We start from the raw sequence: 23,271 nt of genomic DNA on the forward strand, positions 1-23,271 counted from the left end.
GGAAGGGAGGTAGAGCCCTGTTCCAGTGCTCCTGTCCAGCTCCAATCAGCCCTGTAGATGAGCTGAGCTGGACAGTCTTAAGCTGCACCAGGGGAGGTTTAGGTTGGACAGTAGGAAGAAAGAGTGATTGGGATTGGAATGGGCTCCCCAGGGAGGTGGTGCAGTCACCGACCCCGGAGGTCTCTAAGAAGAGACTGGATGTGGCATCAGTGCTCTGGTCTAGTTGACAAGGTGGGGTTGGGTCATGGGTTGGACTCGATGACCTGGCTGATCCTGTGATTCTGTGGTTCTGTGACTCTGTCCCCACCCCACCACACCCTCTGCCCCTGCCCCTCACCTTCCACCCCAGCCCTAAGAACTCACCACGAGGTTCCCGATGACCATGACCATCATGAAGACGATGAGGCACATGGTCTGGCCGGCCACCTCCATGCAGTCCCACATGGTCTCGATCCACTCCCCGCAGAGGATGCGGAAGACGATGAGGAAGGAGTGGAAGAAGTCGTTCATGTGCCAGCGGGGCAGGGTGCAGTCCACGGAGATCTTGCACACGCACTCAATGTAGCTCTTCCCGAAGAGCTGCATCCCCACCACGGCGAAGATGAAGACGATGATGGCCAGAACCAGCGTGAGGTTCCCCAGGGCACCCACGGAGTTGCCGATGATCTTGATGAGCATGTTGAGGGTGGGCCAGGACTTGGCGAGCTTGAAGACCCTCAGCTGTGGGGAGCAAGGAGGGGAGGTGTTGGTTTGGCTTGGGGGGTGTTGGTTTGGCTTTGGGAGGTGTTGGTTTGGTTTGGGGGGTGTTGGTTTGGCTTGGGGGGTGTTGGTTTGGCTTTGGGAGGTGTTGGTTTGGCTTTGGGAGGTGTTGGTTTGGCTTTGGGAGGTGTTGGTTTGGTTTGGGGGTGTTGGTTTGGTTTGGGGGGTGTTGGTTTGGCTTGGGGCTGCCGTTGCCACAGGGTGTCAGCAAGGCTGTGACGCTGCGATCACACCTCCACGTGGCTGTTTTATGAAGGCAGGAGGGGTCAAACACTCTGGGAAGAGCACAGGCTCTGACTTTCCTAAATATTTAGCTTGACTCTCAGGGTTATCTTTAGTTGGTGACCACTATAGAGGAGGCTGAACAAGCCATCTCCACCCGGGTGCCAATCACAGCCACAGCCCCCAGGCACTGAGAGTCCTCCCCGGCACCTACCAAGCGGAAGGAGCGGAGCACAGAGAGCCCCTGCACGTTGGCCAAGCCCAGCTCCACCAGGCTCAGGGTGACGATGAAGCTGTCAAAGATGTTCCAGCCCTGCTGGAAGTACTCGTAGGGATCCAAAGCAATGAGCTTCAGGACCATCTCTGCCGTGAAGATCCCTGTAAAGACCTGTGGGAAGCAGCACCCTGTCACTTCGGTTGTAAAGCACTGCAGAGCCTTGGGGTGGGGGTGGGCAGCACCTCTCTTATTTGGTGTATTCCCAAAGAATTTTGCCCCTTTAGGTCCAGTCCCAGCTGGGAACAAGCTCCCCAGCTGCTGCCCAGTGTGGCTGGTAAAGCCAGACTGGGAGTACTGGTGACTGATTGCTTCTGGAGGGACACAGAGGTGTGAGTTAGCAGCTGGAAATTAAAAATAAAAGTTTCACTGGCAAAGGGACCCCTTCTGAATAACTGGTGAATCACAGACACCCAGCACTGGGAACCGGGCTGCTACTGGGATGCCCCTGTCCCTCCCTGAGCCTTGTGACAGCTGATCTGGATTTTACACATTACTCCTTCCCTGGGACTACAACAGCTCTGTGTATTATCACGTTACTCCAGAGAGGGCTCAGCGATGTGACAATTACCATCCTCGATGCAATTCCATGACACAGCACGTGCAGAGGGGCCCAGGGACGGATTTGGCCTGGATGTGGATAGTGTTGGGACACACAGGTCTGTGCCTCCACTGGGCAGGGAGGAGAGGCTGCAACATCCCAGCTTCTGCTCCAGCATCCCAGGGGATGGTCCTCGCATGGCCCTTGCATGCCAGCCCACAAATGTCCCCTGCTCTGTTCATGCTCCAGCATCCCACGGGATGGCCCCTGCGTGCCCTTTGAATGCCAGCCCACAAATGCCCCCTGTTCTGTTCGTGTTCCAGTATCCCAGGGGATGGCCCCCACATGCCCTTTGAATGCCAGCTCACAAACACCCCCTGTTCTGCTCCTGCCAGCTGATCCCTGCTCTTGCCCTTTACAGCCTGCATGGGACAGGCAGCAGCACTGCAGCTTTAATTCTGGCACAGACAGGAAATCTGGGGGGAAACCACATCTCAGTGGGAGCTACTTCTCCTGCTCCCATCCCTACCTGGCCCTTTCCCAGCAAATCATGCCCAGCCAGAAAAGCTGCTGGCCCAAAGGAAGGGCTGGAGCCATCCTGCAGCACGACCGTGCCTTGAGCACCAGCCCATTAATCCCCTTGTATTTCCTGCCTGAAATCAGAGACAAAGCAGAAATGTGCTGCACGGCGTCCTGCCCGCCTGGGCACAGCCACTGGCATCTGTCACTCCAGGGCCTGTGCTCAGAGAGGTCTCAGCAAGTGCTGGAACAGGGCAAGGTGAGAGGAGAAGAGATGGGAGCTCTCCCATCCCTTAATGCATTTCCCCCTGCTATCAGGGGCCTCCTGGTCTTGTCCCACCAGCAGATTCCGTGCAGCTCAAAGCCACTTGCCCTGAGCTCAGAGCAGGAGCAACCACAGCTGGGTGTTAAATACACCTATGAAATCAGGACAGCTCAGATTTGCAGTGATTTCACATGGAAAAGCCCTGATTATTGTTATTTTTAGTGCTGCCAGCGTTGTTTCTTCCTGCTCAGTGGGGACTGGTTTGCTCCCACAGTCTGGAATTCCCCCTCTCTGCCCCGTGGCCACCCAGCATCACGAGGACAGTGTGGTTGGTGTCAGCCAGGGCTGGCAGCAGCTCGTGCCTGACCCTGGGTTGTGATGTAGAGGATGGCTCAGGAGAGCTCTGCAAGGCTGTGCCCACACTGGAGATGCACCAAGGCAGGCAGAGGCTGCAGCAGGAGGAGAGCAGGGAATGATGGTTCCCCCCCCCACCACCAATTCCCTTGATCTGGACCATCCTGGAGTCCAGCCCTGAGCGGGGATGCTGTGGTCAGAGCCCTGCAGTGCTTTCTCAGGGATGTGTTTTCAGGCAGGAATCCACACTGTTTGAATATCACAACGGCAGCAGAGGGGGGGATCTGCCCACGGGGTGGGAGATGGGGCTGCTGTGCCCCTAAATGGGAAGGATGGATTGCCCAGAGCTGCCTACCAGGTTGCCCACAGACAGCACGTTCTCAAACTCCTCTGTCATGGGGTAATGCTCCATGGCCATGAAGAGTGTGTTGAGCACGATGCAGATGGTGATGCCCAGGTCCACGAAGGGGTCCATCACCACCATCTTGACAAACTCCTTCAACTTCACCCACGGTAAACAGCAGTTCCAGACCAGGAAGGTGTGGGCAAATTTGTACCACCAGGGCGGGCACTTCTGGTGAGCTTCCTCCAGCTCTGAGGGCAGGAAAGGATGATGATGTCAGTGCAGGATTATCCTGTCCTCACCCTGGTGGGCAAGTGCCCTCTAGAAGTGACTTCTCCTGAGGCCCTGAACCAGCCCTAGACCACCTATGAGTTTAATATGGGGGCTCCCAAAAGGAGGAGCCCTCCCATGCCAGGGCACAGCGACATTGCAGACTTTACCCTCCCAACTGGAGAGGGATGGAAAGGCAGATCAGTCAGGGAACTGTTGGTCCAATCCTGCTCTCAGCCCCTGGGCAGGATTTGAGGTGTCCCTGACACACTGAGATTGAAGGGACATCCAAGGGAACTCCTCTGGGGTGGCCAGAGGGTTTTGTTCCCGTTCTCAGGGAGGACAGAGCCTGCTGTTGCTGAGTTCATGGCATTTGTTGCTGAAGCTGAGGCAGCAGCTCCTGGGACATTGGCTCTGGAGACTTCTCTAATCAACTGTAATCCCTAATTTGTGTGAGATATTGGATTATTGCCTCCAGGCACCATCCAAGTGAGCTAGGATGAAAAGCCTTGCTTGGGCATCACTGCAGTGCCCTGACCCTGTATGGAGACCTCAGGCCCAGGGTCATCCCTTGCGTGGGGCTGGGGATTTGGGACAGCCACTGTCACCAACCCAAACCCACCAACACACCACAGGGCACCCACAGCCCTCACCCAGGCTGGGGGAAATGTACCTTCCACAGCGTTGGAAATGACACTGAGGGCACTTCCCACCCTCTTCTCGAGTCCTGGCCCGTCTTGGTTGCCTACAGTGAGGTGGTTGTGGTCCTGTTTCTCTGGCTCAAAAGTTGGGTTGAACTAGAAGGAGAGAAGGGGTAGAAGGGGAGAAGCTGTTTAATGCACTGAAGGACAGCAGGCAGAGAAAAGAGCACAGTGTGGAGAGACCTCGGGGTGCAAGGTGGGAACCCCAGGTGGGCTGGAGGCTCGTAGGACCCAACCCACAATGAGCTGGGCACAGGCCCATCCCTCCAGGGGTGTTTGTCAGGGTGGGCACCCTCAGGGGATGGCAGAGGGAGAGCCAAGCACGTACATCAATCACCGTATCAGATCTCTGCAGGGTGATCTTGGGGATCACCTGCCCGTTGCAGTCCTTGGCCTTGTCCTGGTCACTGTTGAGGTCCGAGTCGTGCTCCTTCTGCTCCTTCTCGGCCACAGTGCTGGGCAGGGAACCACTGCTGGACCGCCGGTCCTGCAACTGCACAACAACCCACAGCCCCATCACCCCCTGCCCACGGCCCCTGGGACCATCCCACAGCGGGCACCAGGCTGGGGAGGGCTTGGGAAAACCATCCCTGGAAGTGTCCAAGGCCAGGCTGGATGGGGCTTGGAGCAACCTGGGCTGGTGGAAGGTGTCCCTGCCCATGGGACTGGATGGGCTTTAAGGTCCCTTCCCACCCAAACCAGTCTGGAATTCTACACCTCTTTGCAGGAGCTCACCAGCAGTTCCAAGCCTTTCCCTTTCACTTGCACTGATGAATTAAATCTGTTCAAATTTGGTCAAGAGGAATAATTCATAAGGACAAAACTATGCAGACCTTCTCAGTTCTGTCTTGCAGGAAAATTTAGCCTTTGAAACATGCTTTCATTCCAAATGGGAAAGAGGAAAAAATCTTCAAAGATAATTCTGAAGTGTGATCTCCAAGATTTTTGGACTTGCACTGAATTTGTGAATGTTTGGACCAAAATTACTTACTTCCCCCCCCCCCCCCAGATGTTGTATTATTGCACAAGGAATTTTTTTTTTCTTTTTTTTTTTTCTTTTTCTTTCTGACACTGCTATTAACATCTGAAGTTTACTACACCCTAAGGATGTCACAGAGGACTGGGGACATCCCTATTCCCACTGCACATCGCTGAGATCCAGCACAGTTTCCACGCTCAGTCCTGGCATATTAAACAGATCCGAGCCCCCATTTCTCGTAAGTGCTTTACCCTCACACTCAGCCTTATTCTCTCTGTCTTTTTAATTTGTCTATGGGCCTAGAAAGGAATAACATCCCTTAATAAAGCCTCTGGCCAACTCCTGGTTAATTTGCTCATCCTGACCCCCCAACCCTGGAGTCCCTCGTGCAGGGGTTGCTCAGCCCCATCCTGCAAACAGGAGCAGCCAGATAAAAACAAGCCACTTCCTCAGAGGATGTTGTGGCTCAGCACAGATAAGCTCTAGAGACAGTCAAACATTGTTTTGTGTCTCTCTGCATGCAAGGGAGCTGGTGTTTTGCCCAAACTAACAGATTTGCAGGGATGGCTCCCGTGGATGTTGCTGACATAGATCAAAATGATGATTAGAGATGGTCCCAGACATCACAGAGGCTTTTGACCATGTTTTTACAGGCACATTGTGCTGAAAAGACACAGCCAAGGACCAAAAAGGGGCTAAGGTAACACCCTGGGATCACAACAGAGCAAATGTCTCTTGTCCAGGTCATGCTTTTGCCAAGAGAGGTTGGAACAGATGATCCTGGAGGACCCTTCCAACCCGGCATTTATGGAATCCCAGAATGGTTTGAAGAAGGGACCTCAAAGAACATTCATTTCCAACCCTCCTGCAATGAGCAGGGACACCTTCCACCATACCAGGTTTCCTTGGCTCCCATGAGGGCACCAGAACTTCCCCAGTGAGACTCAGGGTCTCTCAAGCCCTTTCTTCTGTCTCCAGGCCAAAGCAAACGGTTTGCAAACACACTGAGCTTTGCTGCAGCTGCCCCATCTTCCTTGGGCACCACCCTTGTACCCTGATGACTCTGTGCCCGAGCTCCCTGCCAGGCTCCTGATGTGCTCCAGGGAGATTCAGTGTTAGTTCTGGTGACATTCATGCCTTGCCCCTCACCTCCTCCTCTCAAACACCACCCCCACTCCGTGCTGCTCCTCTCTGCTGCCTCCCAGTGCTCCCCGTCCTGGGATTTGGATGTGGAAATTAAATATTTTCAGCCTTTTTTTTTTACGCCACAGGATTGTATCTCAACTTTTTGATTCATCTGTGACCCACAGAATTATCAGTGATTATCTTCCCTTCCTATGAACCAAATGGGCCTCATGCTTGGATTTTACATAAACTGATGCACCACCACACTCCCTCTTCTCCCCCATTCCTGAGATTTCGTCCTCCACACTTCCCACCAACCATCTTTTCTTGCTCCTCTTGCTGCTTCTTCAGCTGCTCCATGAGCTGCTGGAATTCCTCCTCCTTCTGCTGCTCCTCCAGCAGCGTGGCATCGTTCTGTTCAGCGTAAGCCATGGCCACCACTGCGAGGATGAGGTTGATGAGGTAGAAGGAACCAAGAAATATGACCACCACGAAGAAGATCATGTAGGTTTTCCCTGCTGAGCGCAGTGTCTGTGGGAAGAGGAGGCAGGGCTGTCACGGCATCGCTTTGGCGATGATTCCAAGGAAATGTCCTGCACTGGGACACCCTCCCATTTGTGGGAGGAGGAAAATACTTTGCTCCCAGCTTCCCCAAGGGCTGGTCATTGCCCAGTGGACCTTCCTGCAGCACTGGGTTAGGAACTGTGGGAAGCAGCCATAAATCTCAGCACAGCCCTCTTGTTCCCAGGGCTGTGAGCACGTGTGGAGGTGGGACAGTATTTCATCAGTGACTCGCTGTGCTGTGAGGGGCTGATGTCCCTCAGCCCCCAGCTTCTCAGGTCTCACCCTTGGGACAAAGTGGTCCTTTTCTCACTCTGGATCTGGGTATAATCCTTTCCAGAGGACATAGAACAGCCTGAACAACCTCTGGACCCAGGTTTTGTGGTGTCTCCCTAGAGGATGACTCAATCAGGGGACAAGTGACATGTCTTGTCCTCCTTACCCTCTCCCTCAGCTCAAGCCAGAGCTGCAATAAATACCCTTATAAATCCCTGATTTCCATGACAGAGCTGACAGCACCACTGCAGCACACCCGGGCTTTGCCCTGGAAAATAAACTGCACTCTCAGGTCAGGATGGGACCAGGCACCACCTCTGCTGATCCTGGCTGGATCCATAAACCACAAGACAAGGACCCACAAATTTCCAGTCAATGACTTTTCACCTGTCTCAGACCAGGGGCAGCACTGAAACAAGAGGAGCTCTTGCACAAGGACAGAAATGTGGTGCCTACCAGCTGGAAGAGGTTCTCCCAGTAGTCCTGTGTCATGAGGCGGAAGAGGGCCAGGAAGGCCCAGCTGAAGGTGTCGTAGCTGGTGTAGCCGTAGTTGGGGTTCCTTCCTGCCTTCATGCACTCGTACCCTTCGGGGCACTTCCTGCCAAAGGAGCCACGGGGGCAGCTGGTGTGAGCCCCCCAAACTGCCCCTTCTGGCACCCACAGCCAAACCCTCCAGCCCTGGAGACATGGAAATGCACTGGGGGGACCCTTCCCACCAGGCTGGTACAGTTTGGATGCCTGGACTGATATCACCTTCCCCACAGCTGATAGAGTCAGGATGCCCTGAGAGATACCATCTCAAGCTGGTACCATCAGTATGCTCCCATCAACCACCCCCCCAGCTGATACAGTTGGGATGCCCGGAGTGATGCCCCCCAAATGTGATATAGTTGGATGTCTGGACTGAAACCACTTTCCCCAAAGCTGACACCACCAGGGTACCTGGACCAAACCCCCCCAAGCTGATACAGTCAGGATGGCCAGACTGATACTCCCCCAAACTGATACCAGCAGGATGTTCCAACCCATACCCGCCCAAGCTGATGCAGTTGGGATGCTTGGACTGATACCCCCTCCAAGCTGATACAGTCAGGATGCCTGGGTCCATATCTGCTCAAGCTGATCCATTGGGATGCTCAAACAGATATCCCCCCTCAAGCTGATCCATTGGGATGCCCAGACTGATATCCCTCCCAGGCTGATCCATTGGGATGCTCAAACAGATATCCCCCCTCAAGCTGATCCATTGGGATGCTCAAACAGATATCCCCCCTCAAGCTGATACCATTGGGATGCTCAAACAGATATCCCCCCTCAAGCTGATCCATTGGGATGCCCAGACTGATATCCCTCCCAGGCTGATCCATTGGGATTCCCAGACTGCTTGCCTGCAGAACAACATTCCCAGCCCCGTCCCATCCCAAGCTGGCTGCACCACCTCCCTCATCCCCTCCCAGGGATCCAGAGGGGCCCTCAGCCCCCAGCAGGGACTGCACTCACCCGGCATCGCTGCTGTTCCCGCAGAGCAGGGCGTCGAGGGCTCCCTCCAGGAAATAGAAATTGGCTTTGGAGTTGGGGAAAGAGCAAGACATAACAATAAATAAATACATAAATAAATTTTATTGATTTTCAAATTCTTGGTAGCAACTTGCTGTCAGGGAAATTCCTCAAGTCCCAGGGAATGTCACTGAATCCCAGCATTGGACACTGGGGTATCTCTTCTGACTTTACTCTTTGTGTTGGTGCTAGTTCATGGCAGTGTTTAATCAGAGGACTCCCAAGCCCATGAACAGCTTTGGAGCTGGCCAGGGTCAGGGCTCCTGGGAAAGTGGGTTAACATGTGGTCAAAGGATCAGGGCTGGCCTGTTTTGCTGGGAAAAGCAGGACATTCCCCGGGAACAGTGAGCATGGGGGACTGCAGGAGTCCCAGAAAAACCTTGTGAAACTGCTACTGCTCCATGGCTTTTGCCTTCCTCCTGTTGCTCCCATCCCCTGCCCAGTGGAGAAGCTCACCCTGCTCACAGACCAGGGCTCCTTAAAGCTCCTCCTTAAAACTCCAGTGCAGACCCAAAAACTCAAAACCAAAGAACAAACAAAATCCCACAGTTTGGGACCAAATTTTCAAAGAAGGGATAGGAAAGTAGCAGTTTTGGATGACTGCCTGAGGACCTGTGCTGGTCCCACCTCTCCCTCCTTCCCCTCCTGTGGCTGTCGTGGTGTTGCAATGCTCACGGGGCACTGTGGACCTGGGGAAGGACCCAGCTATGATGCAGCTGTGAAAGTGGGTGAGAAATGTCATTCCTGCATCCTTCCCTCTCTATTTCCACCTGAAGCCCCATCTGCTCCTGCAGGGTTTGGTCTCCCTGCTTTGACCACCCCAGTGGGAGATTGTGCCCTCACGAGCAAGTGAGAGATGGAGACACTGGTTTATCCAATGGTGAAACATTTCTGGAGGAGTTTAGCTTGTCCAGGAGGACCACATTTTCCCTGTCAAGGTGGATTTGATCCCATCTGTGCCTCCTGTGTGTGTGCACAACCTGTTTCACCCACCAGCCACATCTCCTTGCAAAGCACCCTGGCAGGAAGATCCAAGTGAGCAAACCATCTTGTTCTGGCACAGGAAGAGCAGGGAAACAGAGGAGCCAACCAGGGTGATGGGTGTGGAGAGAAGGGGCTGCATGAGCATTTACTTACCTTCATCACTGATGTAGGCCTCGAAATCAAAGGTGCTGTTGCCGGTGAAGTTGCCGGTGAAGTTGCCAGTGAAGTTGCTGGCAAAGTCATCCACGAAGTCGTAAAATGTTGAGTCGACCAACGTGTCATTGTCCAGCTCCAAGTCCCCCAGGAAGGTGATGTTGGGAGGGGGCCACCGCACGCACTTCTGCCGCAGGTTGCCCATGAAGAGCTGGAGGCCGATCAGGGCGAACACGCTCAGGCAGAAAACCGTGAGGATCATGACATCTGAGAGCTTCTTCACCGACTGGATCAGAGCCCCAACGATTGTCTTCAGCCCTGAGGAGAAGTTGTGTCACCACTGAGCTAATTGCTCCTTTGCTAATCGTGGGGGAACGTGCTGTGGCGTTCCCAAAAGCTGCCGGATCTGGTGGGGATGTGTGACGTCACCAAGTTCCCCTCCCACGGGCTCAGACCCCCAGCTCTGTGTCCCCTGTCACATCCCAGCTGTCCCTCTGTCCCCACACATTGCTGAGCAGTAAAAACCCTTTCCCCAAAACTCTCCCCCTTAGACTGCTGCTGGCCAAGCCTCCCCATCCCAACCTTGGGACATCCCAAGACAAAGCTCACCCCAGCCTGTCAATGCCTTTGGACTTTCTGTTTCCCCCAAATGTCACAATCTGGCCTTTTTTGGCCCAAACCACTACAGTGGCACATGGAAAAGCTCTTGCTGGCCCAGCTGCACAATGCTGAGCACCTCCCTCAGCTCCAGGAAAGCCTCTGTGGTCCAACAGCACATGTGTTGCTGTCCCTTGGGTGGTCAGGAACCCAGCCAGACCCTCCATCCTGATCCTTCAAGCTGGAGAATCCCCAGTGTGTCCAAGTGAAGGTGACAAAGTGACATCTGCATTAAGCATCTGGATTAACTCATCTCCCCCTCCCAGCATTGCTGCTTCCTCCACAGAGGAGGCTCATCCACGGATCCTTGGTGGGCTTTTGCCAGGGAGGATGGTGTTCCCATCACCCAAGGTCTGCACGGGTGATGGGTGATGCTGGGACATCCCAACATTGATCCTAAAAGCATCTCTGGGCACAGAGCTTTCTCATGTGGAGGCAGTTCTCCAAAGACATGATTTTCAGCCCTCTCATCATGCCTGCTCCTTGCTCCCCAAACTATTGAGGTAAAACCCTGTTCTTCAAGGGTTTGTCTGGCTGGGGAATGGCCAAGGTCAGCCATTCTCAAAACAGCTTATTTTTGCAACTGCTATTTCTGCAGAGCCTCTGGGGGATGTCATTCCCTAAAAAAACAGCAGTTTACATTTTGCTAAATGCAATTTTTAGCCTGTTTGATGAAGGCAAAAAATGTTCAAACGTGAACCCTAAAGATCTGGAGGCTACAGGGACATGAGAATTTATTCACCACAAGGGATTATCAGTTCCAGTTCAGTCTCGTGCTTCTTCAAGGGATCTGAGTGATCCCTTCTGTGGGATCACTGGTTGCATCAGCTGGTACCAAAGCAGGGTGGTATCAGATTTGGGGAACAGCCATCAGAGGTAATTGGTAACGTGTTCCTCACACCACAGGCAGGAGGTTTGGGGTGATACTAAACACTCACCACGTGGCTCTTGCACCAATAGCCATTAAATATCTCAATCCAAGCAAGCTCAGCAGTGGGGACAAAACTGAGTTCGTGGCTCCAAGAATTGAGCTATTTGGTTTATCGAGCCCATAAACCCCCTGTGAGCACAAACCCCCTTAAGACATCTCCAAGGAGCCCTAAAAATGATGTCTGGCTCATCAGGGGCTTTTCCTGCCAAACAACCCAAAAGCTGAATTCTGTGGAAAATTGTAAGCATGGAATACCTTATTTCCTCTGTTTTCTCTTAGAGCTGTCAAAAGAACAAGGAATTGCTGTGAAAGGTGGGAACATCTGAGCTCAGGGGAGGACACAGAGGGGAGAGCCCTTCATTAAGTCCCACCTGGTATGACGGTGATGGTTTTCAAGGCGCGGAGGACGCGGAAGGTCCTGAGAGCAGAGATGTTCCCCAGGTCCACAAACTCAGTGATGTAGCTGCAGGACAGGGGAGGAAAGGGCTTCAGGGTCTCTGCCAGGCACTCAGCAGTGTGCACACCTCCTGTCATCCCCCATCCCACCAAACTCACGCCATGGAGATGACCATGAAGTCCAGCCAGTTCCACGGGTCGCGCAGGAATGTGAAGTCGTCGATGCAGAAACCTCTCGACAGGATCTTGATGAGGGACTCAAAGGTGTATATCCCAGTGAAGGCGTACCTGGAACGGGAGCAGTGACTCGGGGGATGCTCCCCAAGGTCCAAGGGCCAGCTCAGGATGAGGTTTTGTCCACCCCTGACAATGGGACCACCCTGGGGAGCGGAGTCTGGAGGGCTGCTGGGTTTCTGGGGTGCTTCAGCACTGGGGGAGCTTTTCACCTCACCTCATAAGGTAAGTTGGGACATCTCGAGGTACCCATCCCTCTGGGGACTATTCTGCAACACCTCTGATCCCTGCTGATGTCCCAACACCACCATGCTCTCTGTAAAGCCCCGCTGAGACCTGACTGTGCAGAACCACAGCAGGAAATGCTGGATATCCCCCTCTCACCTGGGACAGGTTGTCCATGACCCTTGGACAGGTGGATCTGCTCACCCTCTCCAGAATGTTACCGATGACCCAACCCAACCCAACCTGCTCTACAGTGGACTCCTGTCATGGGGCCCCCACCATGTTTTGGGTAGCTCTGAAACACTCTTTGCAATGCCTGGCATAGGTTCCTCCTGAGACCAAGAGGGTCACCAGCATTTTCCAGTGACACCCCTCCTGCTCTGAAGGGTGCCTGGAACTCAACACCCCTCTCTCAGCCTTGGTCCTGTCAAGCTGGGGTGGCCCCCATGGCCGGGGGAGGTCACAGGGACTTACTCCACATTCTTGGACCACGCCGGGGGGTTGTTCATGGTCATAAACACACAGTTGGTTAAAATGGTGATCATGATGAACATGCTGAATAATTTAAAACCTGGTCAAGGAGAAATGCTGTGGCTGTTGCCTGGGTCATCCCCTTCCCACGGTTATGAAGTCAAGCATCCCTGCTCCTCCTGTCCTGGCTCCCACCTGACCTGCTCCCTCCCCCTGACCTGCTCCTCCTGTGCCCACACTTTTCCCTTGGACCCTCTGCTCCCATATGTGATCCTGGCCTCTTCCCTTCCTTTCTGCTCCCCTTCCCAGCTCCCTGGTGCTGGCTCTGCCTCCCTTCTTGCCCCCTGTGCTCCTTGCTCTCCATCACCCCAGGATACAGCTTTCCCTGCCTCTCTGACCCCTCTTCCACAAACACCCCCTCTTTTTCTGCCCCACTCCTGGCCACCAACCCCTGCTGCCACCAGAGCTCTGCTGGGATCACTTCCCACCCACCCTAGCACCCCTCCTGCTCTTGGGGTCCTTTCCTGCCTTTCCATCTCTGCTTGTCTCACACCAAAAGCCCCAGCACTGCCCAAGTTGTCTCCTCCCCTGCACTGCAGTGTCCCAGTTCCTCTCCCTTCCCTCTCCCAAATAATCCTTTGAGGTCCCCAACTCACCCACTTCCCAGGTGGGACAGGATCCCCTGACCCATAAACATTTCCCTTCCTTTCTGAGTCTCTCCAGGCCTCAAACACCTTCAATCTCTTCCTAGGAAGCTCCACCACTTAGATTTCTTCCCTTCTTCAACCAAACAGATTCCTCCCTTCTCCAACCAAGGCCGAGCTCTTGGTGCCACCAAGGTGCCCAAAGCCTTCAAGCCCCCACTCCTAAAGGACTGGTTGGCTGGTCAGTGGGTCCTGGCCATGTTGGGGGGCAGCCCAAGAGGTTTCCTCACCACACCATCATGAAACCCTTCTCTCAGCCCTCTCCCAGGTCTGTTTGCACTCTGAGCACCAGGGTTTGAGCAGCAGAGCAGCATCCCAGAGATCAAGGATATGAATGGACGAGCACTTTGATGGCTCCTCTGCGGATGGGGTGGAAGGGCCCCAGCATGTAGAGGGCAGGGGTGGCTGAGAAGCGGAAGATGGACTTCCCTTTGTTGAGGACTATGAATGTCTGTGGAGAAAAGAGGGGAAGGAGATGGGTTAACCCTTCTGCACACCCCTGACACACCCACAGACCAAGAGCTGCTGTTAGACGAGAGACCTCTACACGTGTTTGCAACTCCAAAGGCTTGGGGCTTTCCCAAGGAACAGGGAGAAGCAACCACAGTCTGGGGCTGTGGATCATCAAGGAGACCCTGGGGCACGGTAAAAGGGAGAGAAGGTCCCTGCTTTGGTCTTTTCCTTGGGACTTACACCAAACACCAAGCCTACCCATGGGCTGAGCTTTGCCCCTCACCTTCTTGTCCTTGTAGAAAGGGTCCAGGTCCTCCAGCGGGGTCCCGATGAGCTCCGGGGGGGGGTCGCCGTAGATGAGGGGCAGGTTCTTGCCGGCTTCCAGGTCACTGCTGGGCTTGACCTCCTCTTCCTCGGGCATCTCCACATGCTGCCTCTTTATCCGGAGCGCCTCGGCCTCGGCCATGCGCTGCTCGATGGCGGCCAGCGAGGCCGGGGTGAAGGGGCGCAGGTTCTCGGGGCCCGGGATGAAGGGCAGGCTGGCCATCCTCGCATTCTGCTTCCGGGCCGGCCGCGCCCAGCCTGAGGGGACAGCGGGGGTTTGGGGGCGTTTCTGCCCAGGCGGTGGCAGGATCTCGGTGGGGTTTTCGTGAGTGGGTTTGGGGGTGTTTCTGCCCAGGCGGTGGCAGGATCTCAGTGGGTTTTTTGCGAGTGGGTTTGGGGGCGTTTCTGCCCAGGCAATGGAGGATATCAGTGGGGTTTTTGCGAGTGGGTTTGGGGGCGTTTCTGCCCAGGCGGTGGCAGGATCTCGGTGGGGTTTTTGCGAATGGGTTTGTCGCAGGAATGTTGGGCTGGCGTGAAGGGTTATTATGTGTGGATCGCTCATGGATAGAGCATCCCATGTGTTCCTCCTCAGGATCACAGAATGTGCTGTGTTGGAAGGGACCCACAAGGATCATTGAGTCCAACCCTTAGCCCTGCACAGGACCATCCTCAAGAGTCACACCCTGTTCTCCAGAGGATCATCCAAACCCTCCTGGAGCTCTGGCAGCCTTGGGGCTGTGCCCACTGCCCTGGGGAGCCTGGTCAGTGCCCAACCACCCTCTGGGGGAAGAACCTTTTTCTAATACCCAACCTAACCCTGCCCTGACACAGCTCCAGCCATTCCCTGGGTCCCACCCTGATCCCCTCAGGGCAGAGCTCAGTGCCTGCCCCTCCTCTGCCCCTCCTGAGGAAGCTGGAACTGTAGTGAGGTCTTCCCTCAGTCTCCTCCAGCTGAACACACCAAGTGCCCAAAACTGCCACAGTATTGCAGGGGAGGCCACCCCAGTGCAGAGCAGAGCGGGACAATCCCCTTGCTGGGGTGAGGTTAGGGTTAGTTAGAGCACCAAGTGAGCTTTTCTCCTCCCAGACCCCATTCCACCTCTGATCAGAAGGCCCTGTGAAGCTGAGCACCATTTGAGCTGAGCAGTTGGTGTCCCTGGCACCAGCTGGATGTGTTAGACATGAGATTTCACAACCTAGAGCACGGCTGTTCAACAAAACAAAACACCTTGGGCAGCAGTGGCACTGCTCCAGCTGCTTCCCCTTGGCAGGGCAGCAACAGCTTCCCTCCTGCTCCTCACGCAAGGGACGTGTGGTGCCCAAAGGAAGAGGTTCCTCAGCCAGAGGATCCGAGTCCTGCAGGGTCATGGCCATGTCACAGCACCCAGCCACGGGGAACACAAGGAACCTGCAGTGCTGGTGGCTCTGCTCCCGATAGGAAGGGGCTAAAGTCTTACCTTGAGCCAAAAAGCAAAGCAATAATAGCACTTTCTAATGTTACAGGGATCGGGAGGAATCCCCAGACAGGAACAGGCTGGGTGGTTCAGGACAGCTAAGGATGACTCCTCTGCAGCAGAACAACAAAAATGGTTGGAAAGGGAAAAGTGGGGAGAGGAGGGGTGGCTGCACCCCGAGGATGCGTCTGTCATGCCCCAAGAAAGGTTGAGATGCCTGACACAGAGTTCCTCAACTCCAGGAAGGTTCTTGCTTTGAGCCCCTGTACCTTGGTTCATCTTGATTTGCCTTGATATTGACCCATAACCCCCAGCTTGTGCTGGAGATGAGCCCAATATTCCTTAATGCTCAGTCTTGCTTTGCAGGGGTACCGGGATCACTGGACCTCTGTGCCTCACCCTCCCCACAACAAGCATCCCTCTGGCAAACCCAAACTTTCTGTGATGCTGCCAAGCACCTGACCCTGAAAAGCTTTAGGATCAATACTCCTCAGAGCCCAGCTCTGCCGTGCTGAGAGCTGCAAACCCTCAACCCTTTGTGGCTGGGGAGAACTGGACATTTACAGCCCTGATGGGAAGAGAGACTCTGGGTGTGTAATGATATCATGACGTTCCTGTGGTGATGGTAAAGCCAGGGGATAAAGCAATGGCACAGGGAGGTCTTGGTTTTGAGAAGAGCAGTGTAACTGCATTTTAGAAACCACCACAGTCCCTTGCTGTCGCTGCTGAATTGAATTTTGGCACCATGGCTTTGGTGCTCATTCAAAATGCAGCTGCTGCAGGGATGGCAGCAACCTGCTGCCTTTCAGAAAGGGCAACTTTTAAAAACAAAATCAAGTGGACAGAGCATCAATTTTTGTATTTAAATCTGTGGTCTGGAGCACAGGGGAGCTGGGGGGGCTCAGTCTGGAGAAAAGGAGGCTCAGGAGGGACTTTCTCACTCTCTGTAACTCCCTGACAGGAGGGGGGAGCTGAGGGGGGTGGGTTGGGCTCTGCTCCCAGGGAACAAGGGACAGGAGGAGAGAAAATAGCGTCAAGTTGTGCCAGGGGAAGTTTAGATTGGATATTGGGAGAATTTCTCTACAGGAAAGGGTTGTCCAGCCCTGGCAGAGCTGCCAGGGCAGTGGTGGAGTCCCCATCCCTGGGAGATGTATATGTAGATGTGACACTTGGGGCCATGGGTTAGTGGTGGCCTTGGCAGTGCTGGGGAATGGTTGGACTCAATGATCTCAGAGGGGTTTTCCAACCCGAAGGATTCTGTGATTCTGTTTTAGGGACGCTTTTGCCATTGCTGTACAAGGTTATTTAATAGCATGGACTGAGTCACATCACTGCAAAGCAGAGTCCAGCTCCAACCCAGCTTGTGGCCCAAACTGATGCAAAACAGAGCCCAGAGCAGCCACCCTGGAAAGGCACAGCCCATCTCCCCCTACTCCTGCTGGACCCAAAGGTGAGACCTCATCAAAGCCAGCAAGAAGAGAATTTTTGCCCCCACGTGTCTCTGTGAGGGGCTGGGATGGTGCCTGGGCAGTGGGGCAGCAGGTGCCACCACTGCTGCTCCTCATGGAATTATTCTGGATTTACACCCATTTCATGCTCTACTTGAGCAGCTCTAGAAACTTGCTCCTCGACACCAGTGGCCTCAAAACTCAAGCCAGAAACTGGGGCTGTGTCTGGCTCTATCACCCCAAGTCCCAGCAGGGATGTGCATCCCTGGGTGCACATCCCCCAGGGTGTTCTGTGCATGGGGTCACAGAACACCTCCAGTTGGAAGGGACCCATCGGGATCACTGAGTCTGACTCCCTGGAGCATCATTCAGACATGCTCAAGCAGGACCCACAGCACCCGTGGGCGTCCTTCCCACCTCACCTTCTGGCAGCTCTGAGGACTCACAGGAGCTTGTTGCTCCAGGTGGCCTCAGTTTCCCTGGGAACAGGGTTTTGCAGAGCTATTAGGACAAGCCTGTGCTACGGGATGTGTAGTGGGGCTCCAACCCCTCCAGCAGCAACGCTGCTGTCCAGCCCTTCAGTGCAGGGGGTGCTGCCTGGTCCACGCTTTCCCTGGAGCCTCCCACCCGCAGCACCGCCGTGTCCCCTCGCTGTGCCCGGCTCTGCCTCCAGCTGCCACCAGCGATCAGCGCCGGGCTCAGGTTTCTGCGGCCCCATGACTCTGCTCATTCCTCTCCCGGCGGGAGAGGGAGCAGGAGGGGAGCTGGAGGGAGCAGCACCGGCTTTGCTCCTGCCCGTGTCTGCTCTTCCTCTGGCTGGGACGAAGCCATCGTGCCGTGCCGGTGGCTGATGGAGCAGAGACAGGCGTGGCTGCTGAGGGGTCAGAGGGACAGGGAAAGCTCTGTCCTCGGGTGATGGAGAGGAGGGAGCACAGGGGGCGAGAAAGGAGGCAGAGCCAGCACTGTGGATCTGGGAAGGGGAGCAGAAAGGAAGGGAAGGTGCCAGCAGGGCCATGGAGGGAGGTGCTGGGGGTGGGCACCATCCCACAAGGCTATACTGGGAGGCCTCAAAGGGGGTGTTGCCCTGAGTATGAAAATGCTTCCTGGCTTTTCAGGGTCTTTTGCAGCACCTGGTCCTGCCCTGACCCCTTTGTGTCCACACAGAGATAGTGGGGTGACTCCAGGGATCAAACACAGGACTTAAGCCTATGCCCAGCTCCCACACACCAGAGACCTGCAGCCACCAGCATCTCTGGTCGATTGTTGCTCCCAAAAAGAGGAGCCAAGAGCCGAGCACAGGCTGTGTGAGGGGCTCAGCCCAGCAGAGGGGGTGGGACACAGACAGCCTGGTCCCACCACCCCACGAGAGGTGTCTCACCCTGGGACCAGCCCCCCTGGCCATGGGGATGGGGTGAGCAGCCCCTGCTCCCGGCCTGGCACATCCTGGCACATTTGTAGCAGCTGCTATAAATAACCCAGATCAAACTCTGCCTCTCCAATAGGTAAAAGCAGTTCAGGCCCAGAGACAGGAGCTGCCCTGGACACGAATCACCCACATGGTCCCACGGGGCTCTGCCCCAGCTCTCCAAGACCTGAGACCTCTGAGGGTTCTGAATTAAAGGCAGACTCCTGCCCATTGATTATCCTGGGGAGAAATCAGTCATAAAGCTCTGATCTGCTATTTATTGCCTTCTTAAATTTTGGCAGCCCAGCTAAGCTGAGTAACTCCTTTATGCTGTGACACACGTGAGCTGCAGCTTTTGGACACACCTCCTGTGGCACACCATGGATGAGCATCTCACCCCCCAGTCCAGCATCAGCAATGACCAGCAGGCAAATGGGAGCAGCTTCTTGCTCAGAAGTGCCTGGCCTTGACTTGGAAAGAAATTCAGTTTCCTCTGATATTTTTGGTGCTCTGAGGCAACACATAAATGAATCAGCCTCCAAAATAACAGGGGTGGTTTGGGAGGTTCCAGGGGTGCTGGTTCTGTTTAACCAGCACAGATGGGAGGGTGGCAGGGTCCTGTCTGAGACTGCTGGGACAGTCACCTCACCCAGAGCTGGCACTTCATCCCTGCACAGAAAATAACCTCCCGTGGGCTGAGGAAGAGGGGGAAGGATGTTCTTGGCTGTTGCATACAGACACGTGGTGGTGGGGGACAAAGAGTGGCTGGGGTCACCCTGGCCCTGGGGCTCTGCCCCTCCCTCTGCTCTGGGAGAGCATCTGCAAACCTGGAGTCTCCTGGGGAATCAGTCCAGAGGGATGCAGTTGTTTCCCCACCATACTCAGGGCTGGGTTAACAAGGACAGGTACAACTGGGGGTGTTTCAAGTGAAGACGAGTTGCTCCTGAGAGATCTCAGCCCTACGGATACCCAGAACTTGGGAGGCAGCAGTGGGACCCCCTGACCATCTGCAGCATTCAAACACAGCTCAAGGAGCTATAAGTTAAGTTTACCCGTAAACCTGCCCTGCAAGATTCAGCCACATAACAGGTCACACTGTAAAAACACCAGAGAGACCAACAGGGACATAAATCCAAGTGAGAAGACAATCAGAATGGCCACCAGCAAGTGTAAATCAGCTTCACTCAGCAAGAACCAGCAGAGCCAGGTGATGCTCAGCCAAGCGCTCCCAGTGCCCGGCACGGGGGCCCTGGAGCAGGGATTAGTGAGGAACAAGGGGCTCGTGTGACAAAGGAAATGAGCAGGGGGCAGATGGTGCCAAGTGAGCCCAGGGCTGGCCCACACTCTTGGAGTTGTGTTAGCACCAGGGGAGATGAGCCAGCACCCAGCAGCTCAGGAAACCAGACCCACACACAGTCCAAACCCATCCCAGCACAAGCAAAGCCCAATCCTGCAGCACCCCCTCCTTTGCTACCTGCACCCCCTCCTTTGCTCCCTGCTGGGAGGCACCACTGCCACCCCACCAGCACCCAGAGGCTGAAGCACACGGGATAACCCAACCCTCTGCACCCCGTTTATTTATGCCCACGGGGACACCCCGGGGTGGGGCAGGACGGTGCAACAGGGACCAGCTGGCCCTGAGAGGTCTGGGGATGAGTCACAGCTCAGCCATGGGTGACATGTGTCCCAAGGGCTGCCACAAACACCGTCCACACACCCTGCTGCACATCCCCACCGACCCAGGAGGAGACTTGCAGCCCAAAAAGCCATTTGTGTCCTGGGCTGACCCCCAGCAGTGTGGGCAGCAGGTGAGGGGGGGATTCTGCATCCAACTCTGGGGTCTCCAACGTAAGAGGGATGTGGAGCTGCTGGAGAGAGTCCAGAGGAGGCCAGGAAGATGCTCCAAGGGCTGGATCCCTCTGCTCTGGAGCCAGGCTGGGACAGCTGGGGGGGTTCACCTGGAGCAGAGAAGGCTCCAGGGAGAGCTGAGAGCCCCTTGCAGGGCCTAAAGGGGCTCCAGGAGAGCTGGAGAGGGACTGGGGACAAGGGACGGAGGGACAGGACACAGGGAATGGCTTCCCACTGCCAGAGGGCAGGGATAGATGGGATATTGGGAAGGAATCCTTCCCTGGGAGGGTGGGCAGGCCCTGGCACAGGTTGCCCAAAGAAGCTGTGGCTGCCCCTGGATCCCTGGAAATGTCCAAGGCCAGGTTGGACGGGGCTTGGAGCAACCTGGGCTGGTGGAAGGTGTCCCTGCCCATGGCAGGTTATGGTCTTTAAAGTCCCTTTCAACCCAAACCATTCCTTGATTCCAAGACCCCTGAGCCATGCCTTGGGTCTTGCTCTCCCAACCCATGAATCCTCCTTAGTGGGTCCCCTCTCCACCCCTACACACATTAAACAGGTTTGAAAAACCCCAAATCCCATGGACTGGGAGGCCACTGCCAGGAGAACATGCATTTGTTTGAAACCCAGCCAAGGGCACAGACACTTGGTATGGTCAGCACAGCACAAATGTACAGGGTGACAAAAAACTTGGCTGTAAGGTCTGATGGTTGAAGAAAAAAAAAAACCTTCCAGCGTGGTCCTAGGGGGTGTCATGGCTTGAAAAAGTCCTCTGGCGTGTTTATTTGTTTATTTCCTACTGTAATTTCCATAAATTTGGGGGGGGAAAAAGTGGGAAAACTGAAAAAATCTAATGTAATTTTTTTTTTTTCTGTCCACAAATAGCACTGGGGGTGGAGAGGTTCATGCTAAGTCCTGCAGGTGGGGGATTTACTGGCTGCTGAGCAGGGCCTGGAGCCACATTACTGTTTTCAGGATTACATGTATTTCTATCAGTAACTCAGATAAACACCCTCAGTTGTGCCAGATAAAACGAGCCATTTTCTAAACAAGTTTACACCCCTTTCTGTAACAGATAATGAGCCATTTAAGAGTCTGATGTTTACCATCCCCGGATAAATTGTCATCCCTTGGTGCCTTGCTGTGACTACGTTACAAACACCATCTGGAAAGATAAGTGAAGTCTCCAAAATTTTCTTCTGCAAACAAATGGCTCCTACAACACTGCTGTGGGATGCTGGGTCTCCACCACTGTGGCAGTTCTAGAAATTCACTGTATTTTTAGGCTGCTTTGCTGTAAAAGCAGAGGGGGCTCAGTTTTCACAAGGAGAAAACAACACAAATGAGGAAATCAGGAGTCGCCCCAAGCCTTTTCCCACTCTGTTGTCAAATAGTAGTTGGCTCAGAAGAGCTAGAGAATGAGGAAAAAAAATTTCGTTTTTCATTTTTCAGCATTATCCTTTGAATTCCCGGGGTTTTAAAGCGCTCGGCGGGGCAGCCCCGTGGGCTGGGTGGCTCAGGCACCTCTGGCTGCCGTCAGTGGCACGTCCCCTGTGCTGCCTCCTGTCACCACCGTGGCTTTTTACCCTCCTCCGGGTGTGGTTTGTTCCTGTGCCTGAAGCGTGGCCCAAGCCAAGTGTGCCAGCAGGAATGTGGGATGCTTCCAACAGCATCCGTCATCCCGAGGCGCCGGATGAAGCTGTGCTGCTGCAACCCCCCCTTAGCCCCCAGCGAAAGGGATGGCCTGAAAGCCTTTGGAAAAGAATTCCAGAGCGAACCCAACATCAGGAGATGCCTTTCCCCAGCCAGAACAGGGGCACTGAGATGCTGCAGCAGGTTCCTGCTCCCCACGTGCCACCACAGTCCCTCGGGGGGTCCAGACCAGACCTGTGCTACCAAAGGTCACACACCCGTGGTGTGGCTGCCCCGGCCAAATTCAAGAGGTGGAGAGGGACTTTAGACACAGATCTGGAGTGCCAGAGCAAGGGGGAATGGCTTCCCACTGACAGAGAGTAGGTTTAGATGGGATATTGGGAAGGAATCCTTCCCTGGGAGGGTGGGCAGCCCCTGGCACAGGTTGCCCAGAGAAGCTGTGGCTGCCCCTGGATCCCCAGAAGTGTCCAAGGCCAGGTTGGATGGGGCTTGGAGCAACCTGGGCTGGTGGAAGGTGTCTCTGCCCATGGCATGGGAGTGAAATAAGATGATCTTTAAGGTCTCTTCCAACCCCAATTATTCCATGACTGTGCTTTTAAGCACACGGTGAGTGAGTTCCCTTGCTAAGGGAGTGATGCTGCTCTGCTGTTTTCTGCCTGCTGGAGACTGCCTGTCTTGAGCAAACCAAGAGGAGACCTCCTAGCACTCTCCAGCCCCTTTCCTGGCAGCAGCCAACCCACTCCATCTTGGGACAAGGACACCAGTGAGCTGAGGGCTGTGCCAGCACTGGGGGATTTACAGGGAGGAGAAGGACACGATGCACAACCCTGAGTGTCACAGCCCATTGCAGCAGCACCTTCCATGGGGTCCCCACCACCACAACTGCTCTGCACCTGCCAAACAAGGTGCTGCTCCCTGGCCCCAGCTCCTTGGAAAGACACAGCTGAGCCCGTCCTGTCCCTGGAGGATTTGACAGGGAGTCAAATCCTTAATGCTCAACGTGCTGAGGGGGCACCAGCACCCCTGGGACATAAACCACTGTCCCCCCCGAAATCCTGAGCCCTGCAGGTGCCACCAGCATCATCAGCCACGTGGAGATTAATTTCATACGATTCCCTGGGTTTTGCTGTCCTGGAGTTGCCGGGGACTGTGGCACTCGATGCCCGTGTGCCCACAGCCCACCCCAGG

At 54.8% G+C, this 23,271-nt stretch overlaps 1 protein-coding gene across 2 annotated transcripts in view; it reads right to left on the minus strand.

Moving 5' to 3' along the window:
• The window catches only part of SCN4A (sodium voltage-gated channel alpha subunit 4), a 44,970-nt gene that overhangs the window by 19,020 nt on the left and 2,679 nt on the right, over positions 1 to 23,271 (minus strand). For both annotated transcript variants that reach the window (XM_017838373.1, XM_017838372.1), the window contains exons 2-15: positions 14,238 to 14,536; positions 13,834 to 13,952; positions 12,801 to 12,890; positions 12,027 to 12,155; positions 11,843 to 11,934; positions 9,884 to 10,201; positions 8,690 to 8,753; positions 7,646 to 7,787; positions 6,671 to 6,883; positions 4,577 to 4,741; positions 4,221 to 4,344; positions 3,290 to 3,528; positions 1,196 to 1,369; positions 364 to 720 (exon numbers count right to left, since the gene is read on the minus strand). In XM_017838373.1, the coding sequence (XP_017693862.1) occupies positions 364 to 720; positions 1,196 to 1,369; positions 3,290 to 3,528; positions 4,221 to 4,344; positions 4,577 to 4,741; positions 6,671 to 6,883; positions 7,646 to 7,787; positions 8,690 to 8,753; positions 9,884 to 10,201; positions 11,843 to 11,934; positions 12,027 to 12,155; positions 12,801 to 12,890; positions 13,834 to 13,952; positions 14,238 to 14,501 (2,490 nt within the window). In that variant the 5' untranslated portion in view covers positions 14,502 to 14,536. The remainder of the gene's footprint in view (positions 1 to 363; positions 721 to 1,195; positions 1,370 to 3,289; positions 3,529 to 4,220; positions 4,345 to 4,576; positions 4,742 to 6,670; positions 6,884 to 7,645; positions 7,788 to 8,689; positions 8,754 to 9,883; positions 10,202 to 11,842; positions 11,935 to 12,026; positions 12,156 to 12,800; positions 12,891 to 13,833; positions 13,953 to 14,237; positions 14,537 to 23,271) is intronic.

This window comes from Lepidothrix coronata, unplaced genomic scaffold, assembly GCF_001604755.1.
Source record: "Lepidothrix coronata isolate B3197 unplaced genomic scaffold, Lepidothrix_coronata-1.0 Scaffold335, whole genome shotgun sequence".
NCBI lineage: Eukaryota > Metazoa > Chordata > Aves > Passeriformes > Pipridae > Lepidothrix > Lepidothrix coronata.